At 46.0% G+C, this 20527-nt stretch overlaps 2 protein-coding genes across 2 annotated transcripts; one reads left to right on the top strand and one right to left on the bottom strand.

Moving 5' to 3' along the window:
* The first annotated feature begins 2556 nt into the window (after positions 1–2556).
* Positions 2557–4376, top strand: LOC102704568 (protein COFACTOR ASSEMBLY OF COMPLEX C SUBUNIT B CCB1, chloroplastic). Its single transcript, XM_006663423.3, has 4 exons — positions 2557–2854; positions 3026–3150; positions 3652–3804; positions 3889–4376. The coding sequence occupies exons 1-4, from the start codon at positions 2573–2575 to the stop codon at positions 4073–4075; spliced, it is 747 nt and encodes a 248-aa protein (XP_006663486.2). The 5' UTR covers positions 2557–2572; the 3' UTR covers positions 4076–4376.
* A 3113-nt stretch (positions 4377–7489) lies between these two features.
* Positions 7490–10074, bottom strand: LOC102704292. Its single transcript, XM_015842430.1, has 4 exons — positions 10036–10074; positions 8713–9576; positions 8480–8632; positions 7490–8138 (listed from the first exon to the last, which is right to left on the bottom strand). The coding sequence occupies exons 1-4, from the start codon at positions 10066–10068 to the stop codon at positions 7752–7754; spliced, it is 1437 nt and encodes a 478-aa protein (XP_015697916.1). The 5' UTR covers positions 10069–10074; the 3' UTR covers positions 7490–7751.
* Positions 10075–20527: the final 10453 nt, after the last annotated feature.

Here is a 20527-nt window from a genome sequence, read left to right as displayed (position 1 = left end):
CACTCAAAATACAATTTTTTTCTTATAAATTCAAGTGAATCTTCGGAAAACTAAAATAGCCTTTCGAACCAAATAGAGAGAGTTAATAGCTAGCAAACGTGCTAATAACTAATCAAGTTGATGAAGTTGAACGATCAGAAATGAGTAGTGGCCGGCAAGCCAGACGACGGTGGCTCCGGCGATCGATGGAGACGGCGAGGAGAGATTGGGAAAGGGAAGAAATGGGAGGAGATTAGCGACAGCGTATGGGAGTACATATATTTTTTTTGTCGGAATGACAGAAGGAGGTATATATAGGACGAGGGATGAATTAATTAATTAATGACTAAGCATGCTGTGATCAAGTCCTAAAAAATAATCAGCAGATGCTTCCCAGCTGCGTAGTTTAGTGGTTAAACTAATTATAAAGATTGTTCCATAGTTACTTTTGCCGGCAACAGCCTGAAAATCTGAAAGCAGGAGCCGAGAATTCTGACTTGGTATCAGCAATGGGGTCGCCCTGAGGTCTCCCAGTTCCAGTAAACGGCATGCTTGACTCGAAGAAACGACTCGGCAACTGTGAGATGGATTTGTATTATATTTAATATTTGTTCCGTTATACTTGTGGGTCTCGTAATATAAAACTTTTAAGTTTTAGCTAAATTTACATGGATGTTAACGCAAATAGACATATAAAGTTATCATATATATTAAACTACGGATGAATTTAATCAAAACTAAAAAGGTTTATAATAGATGGAATGCGTTCTTTTATTCTCAATGCAATGTACATGGTTATTAAAATTTCTTTAAGAAGTCTTAGAATATCTATCAATCCATTGAATTCCCGGTTTTAAACTGAAGTATATCTCTACTGCCTAAAAACACACTCGTCCTTCTCTCCTCTCCTCCACGTTGCATGCAACAATCCAAGAAAAAGATGAGTTAAAAAATCTTACACCTTCCTAAGGAAAAATCAGAAAAGAAAAACAGTTGGTTAAATAAATTGTTATACTGCTTCGGGCTAGAATCTAGCCAATGACCCATTTCCTATCCAACACCCAATATTTCGTTGCAAAGCAGAATCACCTTATTAGCATATTGAATAAGCTAGGACCACTTTATTAGTATATTGAATAAGCTAGATATAAAAGACATAACTTCTTATCGATGGAATTAAGTCAGTAGGTGATACTTAAACCTGGCCAGTTAGCACACTAACTTAGCCGGACATCAGGTCTCCAAGTATGCAATGAGAAAAAACATATTTATTATTAAGTTATTAATTAATAAAAAATTGTGAGATGAGTCAAAAGTGGGAAGCACACACTTTATAAAAAGCCCAAATTCATATTTATTTCTTATACTTGGCACAACTATGACTTACTAACTCCATCCTACGAAGAGCGTATTTTTGCATCTTTTATGTTGAACGCTCGATCGTCCGACTTATTTAAAAAAGTTTTATGATTAATATTTTTATTGTTATTAGATGATGAAAAATAAATACTATTTTATATGTGACTATTTTTTTATCTTTTTAATAATTTTTTTAAATAAGACTAACGATCAAACGTTGGACACAGAAAATATACTTAAATTGCAACGGATATAGTAGATTCCAGTGGACTCGCGAATATTAAAAAGCTAGATATTGGATCGAATTAAGCAACAAGTAAAGCTAGACCGGCTAGACCATCAAAGTATCAAACTCGTGGCGTCAGCTGATAAGACCTACACTAGCCAACTGAGATATGTTCAACCTAAAAAGAATGTTAGAAGGTATATAAAGCTTCGAATAATCTTGGGTGGTATGATTGAGGTAGTAGAAAGTGTCGGACGTTAATGCTTGGTAATATAGCTTATGGTTGAGTTTTTGGGATGTCTTAATTTCAATGTCAGCCAATCTTCTTTTTATTTTAACACCATTTTAAAGCAATAGAGAAACTACACTGATATTTTTTATCAATTGACCAATAACCATGTTCCATGTTCCATACGGATATTATAACATTAAAAGATATATTGTAATAGGACGTCCCATATGGATTCTAGGGCATAAAGACCTCGTTCTTTGGTTAGGTAAATAGGTAAGTAAACGACAAAATAATATATAATTAATTAATTATTAGCTATAAAAACTTTAAAAAATAAATTGATATGACTTTTAAATCAACTTTTATGTATAAAATATTCGTAAAAAGTACACCATTTAGTATTTAAAAAGCATGCGAAAAACAATTTAATCTGATTTAGTTGGCCAGACATAAGAACGTGGCCAAAGTTAGGATGGAACATCGAGCATATTTAAAATGAGATTCTTTTTCCCGAAAATTTGCAATATAAAACAAGCTTATGTATACCAGCAATGGTTTTCTGAATTGTCCTCATATTCCCAAAGCTCGAATTTGTTTTGAACTGACATGTTATTTGTTTTCAAAAGAAAAAAAAAAAACCAAAGCACCTATTCTTCCACGTGTCGCATCCTCCTCCTCTCAACGTCGAATTCCTGGCCCACACCCTTACATGTGGGCCCTACAACTAAGCAGAACACCCTCGCCTTGCTTTCCCCGGCCTTATCTCGCGCGACCAAATGGAAGCCACCGCGACCCGCCTCTTCCTCCCGCTCCGGCTGCGCCCGCCGCCGCGACGGCCGGCCGCGGGCGGATTCCGGTGGCGCAGCGCCGGGCCGAGACGGGTGAGGGTCGCCCCGCCCCGCGCGTCGCTCGACAGCGGCAGCGCCGCCGTGCTCCTGGACGCGGCGGTGGCCGGGACGACGGGTTACTCGCCGGCGAGCTACTACACGTCGCTGGGGCTGTTCGTGCTCTCCGTCCCGGGGCTCTGGTCCCTCATCAAGCGCTCCGTCAAGTCCAAGGTACCATACCATGCTTCCTCCATGAAAATCCAATAGTGTGTTCTTCCCAGTGCAAGAACTGCCAATGAAATCCAAAAGACTGCATCAAAATCGTTGAGCTATTGGATGCAAATTGAGAGATCTACGAATTGTGCTGCTTTACATGTATGTCGTCAAATTGGCAAAGTGCAGATTGTGCAGAAGACGTTTGTGAAGGAGGGAGGGGGCACGACGGCGCCGAACCAGGTGGCCGGGGAGATCCTGTCATTCTTCACCCGCAACAGCTTCACCGTCTCCGACCGCGGCGAGGTTATCACGTAAGTGGTCGGGTCGTGTGGATTTCTATCCTCGTGCAGCAATGTGCTGAGATGTGATGTGCAAATGTGAACTACGTTTTAGCATGGTGTTGCAAACTGGCAATGTAATTGGGATTGTGTAAAGTTTTGACAAACACCACTTGTATTAATGTGCTTCTTTATTCTTTTTGCCTAGCCAAATGTTGTGTTCACACCTCGAAAATCGAAAGTGTTTTCCACTGTGACATCAATTTTAGCAGTTTGATGACACTGAACTTGATTGCAGCAAAGATGGACCATACACTAGAATTACATTAAGAAGCATAGTAACATGCATACTTAAGAACTTGTGATAGGATACAAACCCAAAGTAGTACGAGTAATTGGTGACCTGGTCCTCTATAACAGTAGAGAGTGAAGCTGCAACCATATTGTTTGTAGTGTAAATTTAGTACAAGCTTACACAGTTTCTTTGGAATCAAAATGCATTGCAAACTGAGATATTTTTATGATTTTGCACAGTTTCGAGGGCACAATGGTGCCGAGCAGGGGGCAAGCAGCACTTCTTACATTCTGCACCTGCATTAGCCTTGGCAGCGTCGGTCTTGTTCTATCAATTGCTGTTCCAGAAGGTGGCAATAGCTGGTTCTGGCTTATGACCTTAAGTCCATTGGCGTACGTCTCTGCATCTTATTAGCAGAATTTCAGAGTGAAACTTCTACTAAAAAATATAGTAAATATTATTTCATGATGATTCAGGGGAGTATACTACTGGACAAAGGCATCAAGAAAAGAAGAGATCAAGGTCAAAATGATTTTGTCCGATGATGGAAATGTATCAGAGATCCTTGTGCGAGGTGATGATGTACAAGTGGAGCAGATGAGAAAGGAGCTCAAGTTCAGTGAGAAAGGAATGATTTATGTGAAGGGAATCTTTGAAACATGACAGACTGAATATCAGAAGCTAACAAAGCAGTTAAGAGAGTGGTTTATTTATTCAAACTTTGTCCAGTAGTATACCTACGGGCAAATCTGTATCTTGGCTGTAATTAAAGAGGTGATCTCCATGTGAGATTCCATTAAGATTGTCACAAATGCTACGCTAGGATATAATGGATTCAACAAGTAACTTTTTCCAGGAAGATAGGCAATGCAGAAAAAAAAAACTGAATTGTATGGGAAACGTTAAGATGTTGCATGAGATGTTTAGACAATAATAGGGGAGAAAGCATCGATTACATGCAAAAGTACTAAATTGCAAAAAGATCGTAAGGTCAACTAGAATATAATCGCTGAATCCAAGATATGATCAATCTCCTGCATTAGATCGTTGATCCTGTCGAGCAGTGTGCCGATCTTTGCTGCCAGGGAAACATCCGGCTCCACGTCGTCCGCATCGTCATCCATCTGCAACCGGGCAAGCCTCTGCTCCATGTGCGCCTTGGTGCGCTCCTCCACCAGCGGTGACGGCTGGCCATGGTCCTCCGCCGTCGTGCTCGCCTCGACGACGATGGCGCGGGACTCCGCCGCGACCTCGCGACACTTGTTGAGGAGCTGCAGGACCTCTTGCAGGAGGGAGGTGCCATCCGCCGCACCATGTGCTAGCTCGAGATCATCACATGCTGTCTCGAGCTCGGCCTGGTCGATCGCGGAGATGTCGGCTGCTGTGGCTGGCGATTGTATCTTCGTCCACTCCGTGTCTTCTAACATTAGCCAGACTCCGCGTAGCAAAATCGACAGAGTGCGTGCTTTCTGTAGCCCGCTTCTCCCCTCCTCGAGGCGCCAGTTGATGTTCTCCGCGTCCATCAGGTCGGAGAGGATGCGTCCTGCGTCATTCAGGCGAGAGATGGAGTAGACCTTGACGATAACAGCCCCGACGCCGGCGAGATTCGCTATAGCATTCTGGAGCTGCTCCGGCGACGACACTACCATAATAGATCTCGAAACCGAGGTTGGTGAGGCCAGGGAGCCGAAGCTGGAAGTCGAGGAGGAGGAACCAGAAGCAGAGTGCGTCGGCGCCGAGGAGCTTGCGGAGGAGCTGGAGGGCGAACCAACTGTCGGGGTCGAGGACGACGAGCTCGCCGCGGTGGGGGTCGAAGTTGAAGAGCGCGCCGCGGTGCTGGGAGTCGGCGCCGAGGAGCTTGCGAAGGAGCTGGAGGGCGAACCAACTGTCCGGGTCGAGGACGACGAGCTCGCCGTGGTGGTGGGGGTCGAAGTTGAAGAGCGCGCCGCGGTGCTGGGAGTCGAGGAGCTCGCCGCGTCGGTAGGCGAACCAGTGGGCGTCGAAGAGCGCGTGGCGTCGGTCGGCATCGAAGAGCGCGCGAGGAAGGACGAACCGGTGGGCATCGAGGAGCGCGCCGCGTCGGCCAGCGTCGAAAAGCTCGCCGCGGTGATGGTGGTCGGGGGAGGAGGAAGACGTCCTTGACTAGAGGGAAATGGGGTGAGTTGGAAAAATATGATGCGATCTCATGGATTTGGGCCCCCGACACCTGCCCCCAGATTTGGCTCAAGAATGCTCCTAGATTTCCAAAATTTACTTTCAGAGAACCTGTTTTGGGCACTCTATGAGATGATAACAACATGTTCTGATCTCAGGGAAAAAATAAGAGGGTGTAGATTAATCCGTCTTCTCAACGTAAAAGATGTACATATGTTGGTGGATACGTATTTGCAAAGCAATCACGCATTGCACTCACTCCATGGCTCAACATTTGTAAAACAAATTAAATTGCCCACTAATTTAAATTCCCAGACAGTGTTACTATACTGTTTCATATCTTGCTCGTAAAATGTACACGGCACTAACATAAATACAGAATCTCTTGCGCTATGCCATGTTCTGGACGCGTGCTGATCTCCTGTTCGTTGCCTTGCCTCTTCACCGTTTTGCCTGCCCACATGGGCCAAGTCCAAGCCGGCCAACCTGCAGGCTGTCCTCGCTGGGCTGACTTGAGCCGTAGGCCATCTTCACTCGCCCTTTGGGCTCCACCAGCCTGCCACCTTATGTATTGCTAGCTGGGTCACATCCGCCAGCTAGCTATCCATCCTGTCCAGCCCGTACATCATGTGTGTGTGAGCAGTTGACCAGGTCAACTCTCCATGCACGTACACATGCATGCATGCTAGCTGACCACTGTAGTAGCCATGCCTTCCACCATATATATTATTTTTTATCTTTTTCTTCTTCGATTTTCTTCACGAATATCCGATATTTTCGCACGATGTTTGTCCATTGTGTACGTCTATGTTCCACGTTATCAACCGACATCCTTTACCGTACTAGACCATACTTTACTCTGAGTACCGTCAATACCTACCCGCTATTTCAGGGCATTAATTTAGGTGCACAAATTTCCCAACCTAACCACATATCATTCCATACACCTTCACACACGGGTTAGCCCATTTTTCCGTAACATGATTGTTTCATCTGTTGCCATCTTCTCGAAACTACTGTACCTCTGCGTACTGCCGTACTGTCTCCGCAAGCTAGCTTGCAGACAGTCATGAATATATGTATGAGAACTGGATTTTGCAAATAATTACACAAGGATGTGTGTATGTGATGTATACAAATATACTGAACAAAAATTTTTACAGTGTGCCATTAGAGTAGGTACAATAGCAGGCTATAAGCCAGCTATAAGCATATTTAAAGAGATAAGAGGGGAAAGAGAAAAGAGGTAGGTTACTAATTTGTAGCCAGCTGTACACGGGTTCCAAGATAAAATGTGTGTATGACATGTGGGACTATGTATTTATGTTTCGTAGGTAGCTATTATATGAATTGGCTATTAGATTGACTATAGATGAATTGGAGCCAGTAGTTGGCTATATTATTGAACTTGCTCTTATATGGCAGGACTGAATTCAAACATATATGTCTCCCGACTTTTATTGATGTCTTCGCTACTTTTTGTCTATTGGTATTTATTCAAGCATTTGTGCATGCATAGAAGGTTGATTTATATAAGCCTGTATACATGGAAAACCTTTCCTCACGTGATACATTGTTTTTTGATACTTCTGTTCAATTTGATTTGATTTGTTGTGTTCTTTGTCTCTCTTCACGAAACTAGCAAAGAGATTTTCACAACACAAGAAAAGAGGTCTTCGGTTCATCGCTGCACATATTTGGATAAGGATGAAGATTTTTAAAAAATACTACTGGCAAACGTCTAAGTCCAAAAAATACCACTGACGAGTACGAGTTCTAAAAAATATCATCGTACAAATGAATTTGTCTAACAAATTCTATCGTAGTTAGAAAAAAATACTCTAACTCCGCTCCAGCTTCATTAGCATTCCTAATCTAACATGTTAAGAAAAAAAATTAAGAATATCTCCTATGTTTCTGGGTATGGTAAAAAAAAGACAATGGAAATGTTAGACTGGCCCAAACAGTTGAGCGCCGACGTGCAACAAGGCCACGTCTTTTTGTTAAAATAATTCATAACAACATTAAGTATGTATTTACGTTTATAATAACTAAAACAATTGGTCCAGCTAAAATTATCACGCGGCAAAGCTGCGTCACATTTCTAGTATATAGATTTAAAATCCTAAACACTAATCCAGGTAGCATGCTGCATAATACACTTGAATAAAACTTGTGCAGTTATTTATGACATTTCTTCGGAATGACACTCATCGCAGGGCCCAATAACCTTGAACTTGATGTTTGAGGGAATTTTCTTCTCAATATGCGTTCTGATTGCCAAAAGACTCTTTCGGGCTAACACAAGAGCATCCTTGCCCAAGGGCAGGCATTTGTTGAATTTGCGGAACCTCCTATGGTAACCGCATGTGGTGTCCAACGTAAGCCGCTTTAATGAAATCGCATACTCAAGAATATGGTTTGTTAGCTCAACCATGGTCTTGGAAGAGCAAAAGCCAATGATCATCACTGTCTCGAGGTTTTTGTGGCAATGTTCTGAGATGCGCCTTTTCAGTGAGTCACCATGATTTAATTCAAGAATAGAATCATGCCTTAAGAGAGGGGACTCTACCTGCATAGGCTTGCTATCGTGAGTGTTTGAGCAAAAAGAGCACAATATTCATAATGTATCTCTAAATTTGAACAAACAGGTAACACTATTCATAATGTATCTTTAAATTGGAAGAAAAAGAGAGCAAATATTCATAAGGTATCTTTAAATAAAGTATGATGAGTCGGCTGACTGCAACCATTCAGCCAAAGGTCATCCAATAAAAAGATAGTCAAATCCACACACCAAGAGCCCGTAGTTTCCAGCAAGCTAATTAATTAATCTGATTCTGTTAAAGGCAAGAGAATCACAAGGATAACTAGTTGTAAGTGAAAAGTTCAGTGAAATGAACAATAGCTTACACGCAGGATGAACTTCTTCAAGGAGGGTGAAGCATCAAGAAATGAAACCAAAGAGCAAAAATCATACTCTGGGGATCGTTCGGCTATATAAAAAAGTATCTCCAAATACTTTAGGTGGAGAAATGTGCCAAGTACCATCGGTGTATTAACCGCCTAGAGGGAAAAATAAAGATCCCAAAATATTAGCTCCCTCAGTCTAGATGAACAAAGTAGTACATAAGGTTAGCACTGACCTCATAAGTTGATGACAGAAGAAGAGTTTTCAGATTTGGAGCAATGAATGGAAGTTTGGAACTAGCATAATAGAGCATGTTAGGACCGTTGCCTGATATCTCTATCAACTTGAGTTTCAATGGGTCTCTTAGCGAGATATGTATTAGTGGGGAACTGTAGTAAAGCCTATGGAGGCTTGTAGCATTTCCTTCAATTGTCTGCAACTTGTCGCAGCGTAGCACCTTCAGAATCTTTAGCTTCGACAGCGAAAAGGGTATCTTCAGGCAACTTATTTGATCGCAGTCATCAAGGATCAGTTGCTTCAAAGCAAGTGAGTTGGACAGAAAGAGAGATAATTCTTCCCCAGTAATATTCACATGACATAGATGAACAATCTTCAAACTACTCAAACAGCCAACTTTATCTAAAGAATGAAATGCACAGCTCGAGAGGTAAAAAGACTTAATTGAGTTTCCATTCGCAGTAGACAAGAGTGAACTTGGAAAGTTGTAGTCCATCGTGTTGTAGTACGGCAGCCGTAGCTCAATTTCTTTAATCCCAGGTGAAATTGCGACTTGCAGCCAGCGATCAAGATAACCTGAACACACATTGAAAATCCGTTCTGTCTGTAGTATAAAGGCCTTCACCCCAGCGCCAGAGTGATTCCTCATGATGTGGTCAACCATATCGATGAAATCCCTCGGTCGATCCTCTTTCGCTGGCGTAAATAGGTTGAATCTACTGAAATCTTCCTTGCTTAGTGTTTTCATGTCAAAGACAAGCTTCGGATAGCATCTCCAAGAATCAAGAAAAATGCGAGAAGAGCAGGCGGCGCGGGCAGCATCTTCCAATGGCATGAGAGCATGTATCTTACGAAGGATATCCTGCAGAAGCAAGAGTCACCAGCCAACGATGATTATACATGAAGAATGAACAAGAACAGCAGGTACACAGCAACAGCAGAGGTTTCTTTTCTGAACTTGACCGCAGCAGTACACAAGCAGACTAGTAGACAATTTCTCTATCAAAAATTATTTCTTCGAAGCTACTGATCATCTGGTAGTATTTCCTATGTATTTTAATAGATGATGTCATTGTTTTTCTGGCACATTTAACTTTTCCTCTTATTAAAATATCTTACGTATTTATTATTTATTTTATTATAATTTGATTTATTACTTAAATGTAATTAAAACTTATGTTTTTTATATTTGCATAAAAATTTTAAATAAGATAGAATGGTCAAAAGTACGAAAAAGATCGAGAACACCATCTAGTAGTATTAAAATTCAGAGCTACTAGTTAATACTCCGCGAGAGGATTTTTTAGATCCAAAGTAGTACCTCTGAGAGGATAAGCTGATCTACAGGCTCCATTGCTTCAGCCCAGCACCTCGAGAAACAGAAGGGTGGTTTTCTTCCCAGGGTTGTTTATTTCCGCCTAACTTTTTTTTTCAAGTCATGGCACATGGAATATTTAAATACTAATTAGAAATATTAAATATAGACTATTAATAAAATTTATCTCATACTCTGGACTATTCCGCGAGACAAATCTATTCCATGATTAGCGAATGTGGTGCTACATTAAACATTTGCTAATCGTGGCTTAATTAGGCTTAAAAAATTTGTCTCATAAAATAGCCTTTATTTATGTAATTAATTTTGTTATCAGTCTATATTTAATACTCCCAATTAGTACCTAAACATCCGATGTGACAAATGTGACAAGAGACTAAAATAATTCTTGAATCCAAACAGTCACTTAAAGGCACCTCCAATACACCTCCAATACAGAGCGTGTGCTTAACAACATGATTAAACTAAGCGATATACTTAGCACTATGCATCGGAGGTGCCTAACAGTGATTGCACTAGACTACTAGAGAGAACAAATAAATAATGCAGGAATAATAGGACGAACAATTCAAGCGCATCATGCATCATGTAAAATCCCCAATCCCTCCCAAGCTAAACAAACGAATTAGGGGGTGAGGTGAACTAGGGGCATGCTCGTACTCGGTCGTCACCGCGCTCCTGCCGATGGAAGCGGCGCCTCCTCGATGACGGCGACGAGTCGACGAGTGCTCGGCGGCGAGCAGAGCTGGACGCGGCGGCGATGTGCGCGACGCGGAGAGGCCGGCCCGGCAGTGGCGTCGCAGGTCGAGCCCTATCTGACGGCGGCGGCGCAGGTCGAAGTCGCGGGTTCGCGGCGGCTCGCCTGGAAGAGACCGACGTGTATCGGATTACTTTTTCTTGGTTTTTTCGATCTTCTTTCCTTTTTATCTGTAGTGGTAATACTCCGTACATTAGAAGAACTCGTACGTACGTATATATAAGGTGGGTTAAGTTATTTTATTTTGGATTGTAAATGTAGCCTGTAGGTATGCTAGAAGTACATATGTTCTCCAAATCAATGGACGCCGTTTTATATCTACAGTTGAACATTTGCCTTGTCCAAAACTTTTATACAAACATATAAAATTATAAGTCCTAACTAAAGTGTTTTTAAATTAAATCATAATAAAATAATTAATAATTATGTAATTTGAATTAGACAAATAATTACATGTTGATTCAAAAGTTAACTATGTCAAATATAAAAAATATGGAGTAGTATATATTATCCGAAGATTTAACGCATTTATAAAGGTTATAGTCTCTTAATCAATATACCCAAATATTTCTTTTGTTACTTTTTTTTCTTTTTATGTACCTCATGCTACAAAATTTTCTGCGATAATAAGTTGTCACGATAGTTTCTCTCTCTACTCTTCTTACTTTTCTTCATATTATCGTATTTGTTTTAAGTAGGGACCATGATAATCGGCTAATAAACATTTATACCCGCCCTAACGGATCTGTCGTGTGGAATCAATGCATCTAAGCTCCTTATTAACCTTTGGCCTTGAGATTTTAAAACTCCTTTAGGTTACTTTGAAACCTACAATTGAAAAAACGTGAGAACAAATAAAACATATGATACTCACATGAATGCTAATGTAAAATAGATAATTGAAAAGTACTAAAAATATAGAAATTATTGTTTAAATGGACCATTGGAAAAATACAAGAATTAGAGAAAGGAGAAAGGGTAAACAAAAATCCATGAGGTTAGGCCTAATACTAAATTTCCTCTAAAATCTCCTTGTCTACGGTTTTTGTCACGTCCAGAAATTTATACAAATTTTCGATCAATAGCATGTATTAATTCTTGGTCTAGGAATCAGCCCGACTACACACTATGACAAATCGAATACACTGTTCAATGACTTAAAAAACAAATAAAAATAATTGTCTATCGAAATACAGTGGAAAAACTACAACTAATCTTGAGCTGGCGAAGATGACCTCGCATCACAGACATTCTCGATGATAGGACGAACTTCACTTTAGCCTTGCGAACTGCTACTTCTGCAGTAGCTCCTTCTGACTCATTCACTGACTCTTATTGTTATACCCTGAGTTTTTTCTAAGCCAAAAATAATTAAATAATACATTAAAAACAAAAATTGTTTAATTAAGTTCAGGAAAAAACAGTGTAATTTAATTTAATTTAATTCAAAGTTTTTTAAAATATTCTAAAATATCTTGAAAGCATTTTAAATGATTTACATGATTTAAAATGTGCCGCATGTGCGCCGCGCGCTGTGGTCGTCACCCCGCACAGGCCGTCGTCTACGCTGGCGCGGTGTCGCGCCCGCGTGCTCTCCGTGTCACCATCGCGTCCCGTCCACGCCACATGCGCCTGCCGCAATGGACGCCGCCTGAAACGGTCGCACCACCCACACCGGTCGCGCCGCCTGCGACCGCCGCCACTATCACGATCAGAAATTTACGCTGAATTTCTGGAGCATATATTAAATCTCAGTTCAGGAATTAGCCCGAGTACACACTATGACAAATTAATACACAGTAATACAACTTAAAAACAAATAAAAATAATTATCTATCGAAATGCAGCGGAAAAGGAAAACAAACTAAACCATCTAATCTTCAGCTTCAGCTGACGATGACGGCTTCACGCCACAGGCATTCTCGACGGCGGACTGAACCTCACTTCAACCTTGGGAACAACCTTCTTCTGACTTCTGACTTCTGACTCAAGCTCTAGCACTTGCTCTGGTGGGGGAAAAATTAAGCAATGTTGAGTGCAAACCACCGTACTCAACACATAACACCCAAGAGGAGGGAGAATAATGAATGCAATAGGGTATCAAGGAATAGGCTAAGGTTAAATTGCACGAAGCTACATTTATTTAGCAAAGCAGTAGATAAAATAGACTGAAATAAAAGTAAAGTAACATTTAAAAATAATCATCCACCGTCCAACGTTACACCACACTGCAACAGGGTCAACCCTCTGTCCAACGTTAAACCACGTTGCTACAGACCCAAACCACTGCCAACATTACACCACGTTGCGCAGGGTCAAACCAGTTCCAAGATTAATAAAATTATTAAAGGGGTTTAACTAATCCTAGTGAATCTGTCAGTTCGCCCAATAACCGCGGGCACGGCTATTCGAATAGTTTTACTCTGCAGAGGTGTACAACTTTACCCACAAGACATGGCTCCCAAGCATGTTACCATGCCCTAACATATCACCACGATACCTCAGTACGGAAAACATGATAAGACCTTTCACCTAATCCTCTCTAGACAATCGCACCGTACTTTAGGTTTCACCCCCTCCTTTACACCAAGTCGGGCAATCCCCTCTTGTACCTTGGTGAATCTAGAAGCAGCAGAGGCTTTTGTTACACCACGATTGTCCGTCCATACTCCATCACGCTCACCCTTGCCTTGGTACGTCGAATAGGGACAAGCTAGATTATGAGTCTCACCGTTGCCCATTCTGGCTTGTGGTTAGTACGTGTAAGACTTCCAGGGTTTCTTGAGAACCGGTCCTTAATTGCCATGGGCACGACTCTCAAAACCATACACCCACAGCCCACCATAAGCAATATTTTAGTTATTATTAATCCACATCGGGAGATTAATAATGATTACAACCATTAGAGGTCTATCAAAGTGTAACAGTAATTAAATAATAATTGGTGAGCTAGTTGAACTAAGCATGGCTAAGTAGTGCCTAACCCTAAGTCTAGTCAAATTAACCCTGGGATGACAATAATAATAAATGGGGATCAACGGGTATAAAGGTAATTGTCCAATAGATAAATACAATAAATAGATTTGCATAAAACAATGCATGTTTGAATGTAAAGCAGGAATTTTATAAACATGGGATCAATATATTCAAAGAAGGGTGCCACTTGCCTTTCTTAGACCCATGAGGAACTTCGGCGACGACTTCGGGAACGAACGACGCTGCGACGGGTCAAAACCTACGACAAACAAGACAAAACAGGCTATAAAACTACTGAAACAGAGAAAGAAACTATTTTTAATGGATTCTTGGCATTTTTCTGGGTTTAATAAAACTTGAATGTGCCTAAACAGAGACTAGATGAATTAGCTATGAATTTTAGAAGATTAACTGTGTTTTTAAACTAAACAGAAAACCTTAATGCATTTATTGCGCAATTAATTGGAGGCGATGACGTCAGCAGAGGAGAAGCTGGCGCCGATGGCTGGGCCCCTCTTGGCAGTGAGACAGGAGGGGAAGAAGGGGCTGACAGGGCGGGGCCCACGGACTAGTGAGAGAGAGGGACATACAGGTGGGCCCAACGAGGCAGTGGGAGAAAACAGAGGGGGGATGGAGCAGCCGAGCGACGCGGAGAGGGAAGGGAGTGGCCGGTCGGCGGCCGGCGGCGTGGAGGCATGGCGCCCAGCACCGGTGAAGACGACGGCGATGGCAACGGCCAAGAGGCGGCGGAGCACCGCCATCGACAGTGATGGTGGCATGGAGCGGGTGACGCGGTACAACGGCAGCGGTGGAGGATGGTCGCGGCGAGGCGGCATGACGGCGCTTGGGCACGACGGTGCGGCGACACGGCGGCGAATGGCGGTTCCGCGGCGGCGACAGCAAGGCGATGGAGACAACGCCGGGAGGGACGAAGGAGGCGGAGACGACGCTGGGAATGCCCGCCGGTGACGACGACCAACGGCGCACGCACGGAGGGGAGGTAGTGCGGGCGAGGGCGTCGGCGCGGCGGCGCGGAGGCGATGCGGCCGGCAATGGCGTGCGGCCGAGCGGAGGCAGCGCGAGGCGGTAGGTGGCGACGCACGACGGTGACCGGCACGGCAACAGTGCCCGATGACGGAAAGCGGCCACGCGGGATGGCGGGAGTGGCGCGACAACGGCGGAGGCCGGCGGCGGCTCGGCCACGACGACCGTAGGCCCACGACGGCCGGTGACTGCGAGGGGAGCTCGGTGGCAGCGACGGAAAGAGGAAAAGAGGGGGAGGAGCGTGGAGCGGCTCACCAGCGGCGTTGAGGGCGGCGTTGACTCGGTGAGGTGGCGGGATGCGAGATGACGACTGGTGGCAAGCGATCCCGGCGGCGGACAGCGAGATCGATCGGCGGCAAGAGGCGATGGAGCTCAGGTGCGGGAAGGGAAAGAGGGCGGCGGTGCGGGGCGGTGGGGATTTATAGTGGCGGCCGGCGCGTGCGGGAGGTGGTTAGTGGCGGCCGGCGCAGAGGAGGCGGGGAGGTTGTTAGCGCCGGCACGGATGCGGGGCCGGGATGTGCGGGCGGTGGTTGGCGGCGCCCAGGGAAGCGGAAGGTGGTTGCGTCGGCGCGAGCAGCACGCGCACACGGATGGAGAGCGGCCGGCGGTGAGAGGATGGCCGGGACACGGCGTGGCGTAGAGAACGGAGTGGCGTGCGGCCGACGACTCGACGGCACGGTGCACGGCGAGGCGAGGAAGAGCAGCAGTGCAACGGCGCCGGCGCGGCGCGGCGCGGCCGATGGGCACGCGACGGCGCATGACGATGCGGCCGAGAGGGGGCGGAGGGGCGGTCGGGATGCGATGGTGATGACGACACAAGGCCGAGGTGGCGAGGCGTGGCTAGCGCAGCGGCGCGAGGCATGGCGGGGCGGAGTGCGGCTGGCAATGAGGTGGCGCGCCGGCACGGCGAGGCGACGTCGCGGCGCGACGCGGGCGTGCGGCCAAAGGAAGACGACGGGGCTGAGAGGTGGGGACCGCCTGTCAGTGGCCCAGAGGAGGAGAGGGAGGCGGCATGGCCGATGGGGAGGTTAAGTAGGAGCACGAGGTGGCGCTCGCAGGAAGGACGGGGAGGTTGTTGGCGGCGGGCGTGGGAAAGGGGACGGTGCCGGGAGAAGAGGGGAGGTGGTTACGCCGGGCGACGTATTCGGCGGTGGCCGGTGCGGGAAAAACGGTGTCGGCCGTTGCACCGGCGCGGGCGGTGGGTGGCAGGAGGCGGCGCGCATTGCGCGGGCGAGCGGGCGATGGTTAGCGGCGCGGCGCGGACGTTGTGCGTTGGTGCTCAGGTGGCGGCGGCTGCTGGCTAGCGCGCGAAGCGAGCGGCGCGACCGGCACAGCGTGCACGCGTTCGAGGGTGGCGGCGCGGCGGTATAGCCAAGCGGTAGGGGAAGGTGGAGGCAAGCAGCGGCGGGCGGCGAGCAACCACGGCGGCATGATGCGGCGGTGCAGACGCGAGCGCGACGGGCGCGGGCATGAGCGGCGGCTAGATTTGGAAGATGGGGCTGACATGTGATCCCCATCTGTTAGTGGCTCGGAGGAGGAGAGGGAGGCGAGCCAGACTTCGCGCGAGTGAGGTGGAGTCTGGGCCGTGGCCTTTGACCGGCCTAGAGGGAGAGAGGAGAAAGGGAGACGGGCCGAAGGGGATTGGGCCGGCTGGCTGAGCCGGTGGTCTGCTGGCCGGGAGGAGAAGGAAAAGGAGTGGGCCGAAGGAGGCGATGGAGACTTCGAGCGCGGGTTGGGCCACGGCTCGGAAAATTGCGAACATGACGTGTATTTGCATGACAGAACCAAAACGTGCACGAATCAGAGATTTGCACGATGAATTAGATCCAAAACGCGAAACCGTGAACTGTTAGCGAAACAACGACAGGAATTAACGACCCGTTAAATTGAGATTTAACGACTCGCTAAACTAGAATTAGACGACTTTAACGTAAAATCAATCTACAATTACGAAATTGAATTTCATACTGTAGATCAATTTCACGCTAGCTAATTAGATTAGGAATTCTAAGCAATTAAACAGTAGATCAAAAATAGATTGATTAGCATGAGTAAAACGTATGCGAACCTGAGATTTGGTGGAGAGATCAGCGACGGATTGCTGTTGTTCCTCGCTGTTTGGCTAGTAAACCTAAACAATTAAACGGATGAATTTAGATTGATTCGCAAGAATAAAATATATGTGAACCTGAAGATCGGGGGAAGGAAACCGGCGGACGGCCGCACTGCTGCTGGACAGGAGGTGGCAGGAGGTGCACGGGAGAGGGAGACGGGGAAAAGAGGCAAGGGTGCAGGGGGTATTTATAGGGGGAGCTAGAGATAAATCTAGTTATCCATCTCCTATAAAAAGGGAATAGATAAGGTTTCAAAGAGATAAAGATTGGAGTCCTAATTGCTTGGAATTGATTTACCGTGAGGAGGTGGTGGGGCTGCATGGCTGTGAGGGTGGGCTGGAGGTGGCGCACAAGGGGGGAGAGGGAGAGATGTGCGATCCTAGGGGCAGGAGGAGGATCGCACGTGGCAGGGAGGGAGTTGGGGTGGAGAGATCGCAGGGAGAGGGGAGGTGCGACCAGGAGGAAAAAAAGGAAAAGATAAAAAGAAAAGGGAAAAAATGGAGAAAGAAAGAAGAGAAAAAGGAAAAGAAAAAGGAAGGAGGAAAAAAAGAAATTGCCTCTAATTTTGCCGATTTTTATTAAGTTTATTTGAGCAAATTTTATTGATTCCAATTCAAGTTTAAATCCCGTTAATAATTTAAAATGCTTTTGGGACATTTTAGAATATCCAAAAGCTTCCAATTAAATTAAATTAATTTACACTGCTTTTCTCCTGAACTTTAATTAACAAATTATTTTTAATATATTATTTAATTAATTGTTGGCTTGGGTAAACTCAGGGCGTGACAACCACTCTCCTAGCGCTGCGTCCGCGCATGTTCGCCGCCCTCCGCGCCGCGACGCCACCACGTTCCCGCCGGCCCGCAAACGCTGTCGGATTCCCCAGCCCCGTCGCCAATCCCGCGCGCCGTCGTCGCCAACCACCTCTCCACAATCTTTGGCCGCAAATCACGTCGCTGCCGCGCCCACCTCCCTATAAATTCCCCCTCGGCCACCACCGCTGCCCCCTTCGCCTTGCCCTCTCTCTCGCCCTCCTCAATCCCGCGCCGTCACCACTGTCATGATGCCATCGTCGCTCGTGCCTCGACGCCGCCGCCTCGGACCGCTGGATCGTCGTCTCGGGACATCGCCGTTGCCACGTGTGCATCGTTGCCACACGCCACACATCATCATCCTCCGCTGCCGGTGAGCGCCGCCCTCCTCTCCTTTCCTCGTTTTTCAACTTCCACCGCGCGCGTTCGTCGTCATCTTCCCGACACAGTCCCCGCCTCGGGTCTCCTCGGCCGTCGTTGCACCGCTTGGCCGACGCCGCCGCCTCTTGCTCCTTCCCCGTCCTCTGCCCTCCGCTACCGCCACGAGCGTGCTGGGCCACTTGATATCACCACTGCTCTGTCACGCTGTTGCCGCTAGATGCGTTGCGCCGCCGTCCCTCTCGGCCGAGGCCGCCACCTCTCCCTTCCTCGCGTTGCCGTCCTCGCGCCCCCTCTCCCCCTTCCCCTTCCTCCTCTCTAACACCTCCTCTGTGTGCGTGTCACGCCGTCGGTCGTGAGTCGCTCGCCTCCCTCTGCCTCGCCCTCCCCTTCTCTCTTCCCCGCCGTCGCCTCCTGCGCGTCGCTGAGGCGCTGCTTGCTGGTCGTCGCCTCCCCTACCGTGCGCTAGCACCGCCATCGCCATCGATGCTCGTCGCCGTGCCGCCGTCCCACTCGGTCGGCGCCCCTTCCATAAATGCTCATCATCTCTGCTCTCTCACACCGCCGCGCACTACTAGCCGCTGGCGCCATCCCCCTCTCTCTGTGTGTGTTTTCCTATCAATGACCGGTGGCGCTTACTCGCCGGTCACCACCTCTCTTTGGGCCATGGGCCCTACATGTGTGTCCCTCCCCTCAATGTCTTATGGGCCCTGTCCGTCATACTCTCTCTCACCCGAACCAAGGGACCGACCTGTCACTCTCCCTTTTCCTTTATTTTCTCTCTCCCCTTGGGCCCCAGGTGTCAGCCTCTCCCTCTCCTCCCTGCCACCAACATCCGGGGCCCTTTTCGTCAGCCTCTCGGCCCCACTGCCAAGTAGGTCCCACCTATCAACATTATCTCTCTCTTATGCTGACGTCATCGCCTCTGCTGCGCAGTAGTTCATTTAGCTTTTCTGTTTAGTTTAAAAACATAGTTAAACTTCTAAAATTCATAACTAATTCATCCGGTCTCCGTTTCAGTCTATTCAAATTTTATTAAATCCAAAAAAATACCATGAATCCACTAAAATAGTTCTCTATTTCAGTAGTTTTATAGTCTGTTTTTGTTTGTTTTGCTTTGTTTGTCATAGGTTTTAACCTCGTCGCTAAAATATTACCTGGTGAGGGTTAATGTCAGCTAAAATATTGCTTATGGTGGACTGTGAGTGTATGGTTTTGAGAGCCGTGCCCATGACGATTAAGGACCGGTTCTCAGAAAACCCTAGAAGTCTTACATGTACTAACCACAAGCCAGAGTGGGCAACGGTGAGACTTATAGTCTAACTTGTCCCTATTCGATGTACCCAGGCTAAGGTGAGCGTGATGGAGTATGGATGGACCTTGCGACGGTCTATGCTGCTTCCTAATTTGCCTAGGCACAAGAGAAGGTTGTCCGACTTGGAGTAAGGAAGGGGGCGAAACCTACAGTGTGGTGCGATTGTCTAGGGAGGGTTAGGTAAAAAGTATTATCTAGTTTTCTTACTAACACGTTGGGGCATGGTAACATGCTGTGGAGGCATGTCTTGTGGGTAAAGTTGTACACCTCTGACCAGAGTAAAACTATTCGAATAGCTATACCCGGTGTTATGGGGCGAACAGATAGATTCACTAGGATTAGTCGAACCTTTAATAACTTGATGAGTTTGGAATTTGTTGGACCCTGCCACAATGTGGTGTAACGTTGGGCAGTGGTTCAAGTTTGTCGCAACGTGGTGTAACGTTAGGCAGATGGTTGGCTCTGTCGCTACGTGGTGTAACGTTGAACAATGGTTTAGGCATGTTGCAACATGGTGTAACATTGGATAGTGGATGATTATTTTAAATATTACTTTACTTTTTATTCATTCTATTTTAATCTACTGTTTTGCTAAATGTCGTCGGTTTGTGCAAACTAACCTTAGCCTATCCTTGATATCCAATTGCATTCATTATTCTTCTTTTCCTAGGTGTTACTTGTTGAGTACGGTGGTTTGTACTTAGCCTTGCTTAATTTTTCCCCTGCCAGAGCAAGTGCTAGAGCTTTGGTTAGAAGGTTGTTCGCAAGGGCGAAGTGAGGTTCAGTCCGCCGTCGAGAATGCCTATGGTGTGGAGCTGTCTTCGCCTATTGAAGATTAGTTGGAGTTTTAGTTTGTTTTTCCGCTGCATTTCGATAGATAATTGTTTTTATTTGTTTTTAAGTCTGTGGAACTGTGTATTAATTTGGCATAGTGTGTACTCGGGTTGATTCCTGGACCGAGATTTAATACATGCTATTGTTCAGAAATTGGTGTAAATTTCTGGACATGACAAGTTGGTATCAGAGCCAATCTTGACCATAGGATGAGCCAAATGGAAACCCTAGAAGCCCTTTGTCATAT

The sequence above is a fragment of the Oryza brachyantha genome, chromosome 11 (assembly GCF_000231095.2).
Source record: "Oryza brachyantha chromosome 11, ObraRS2, whole genome shotgun sequence".
In the NCBI taxonomy this organism is placed as follows: domain Eukaryota; kingdom Viridiplantae; phylum Streptophyta; class Magnoliopsida; order Poales; family Poaceae; genus Oryza; species Oryza brachyantha.
Note: the sequence above shows the minus strand (reverse complement) of the source record. Positions and strands in the feature narration are given on the sequence as shown.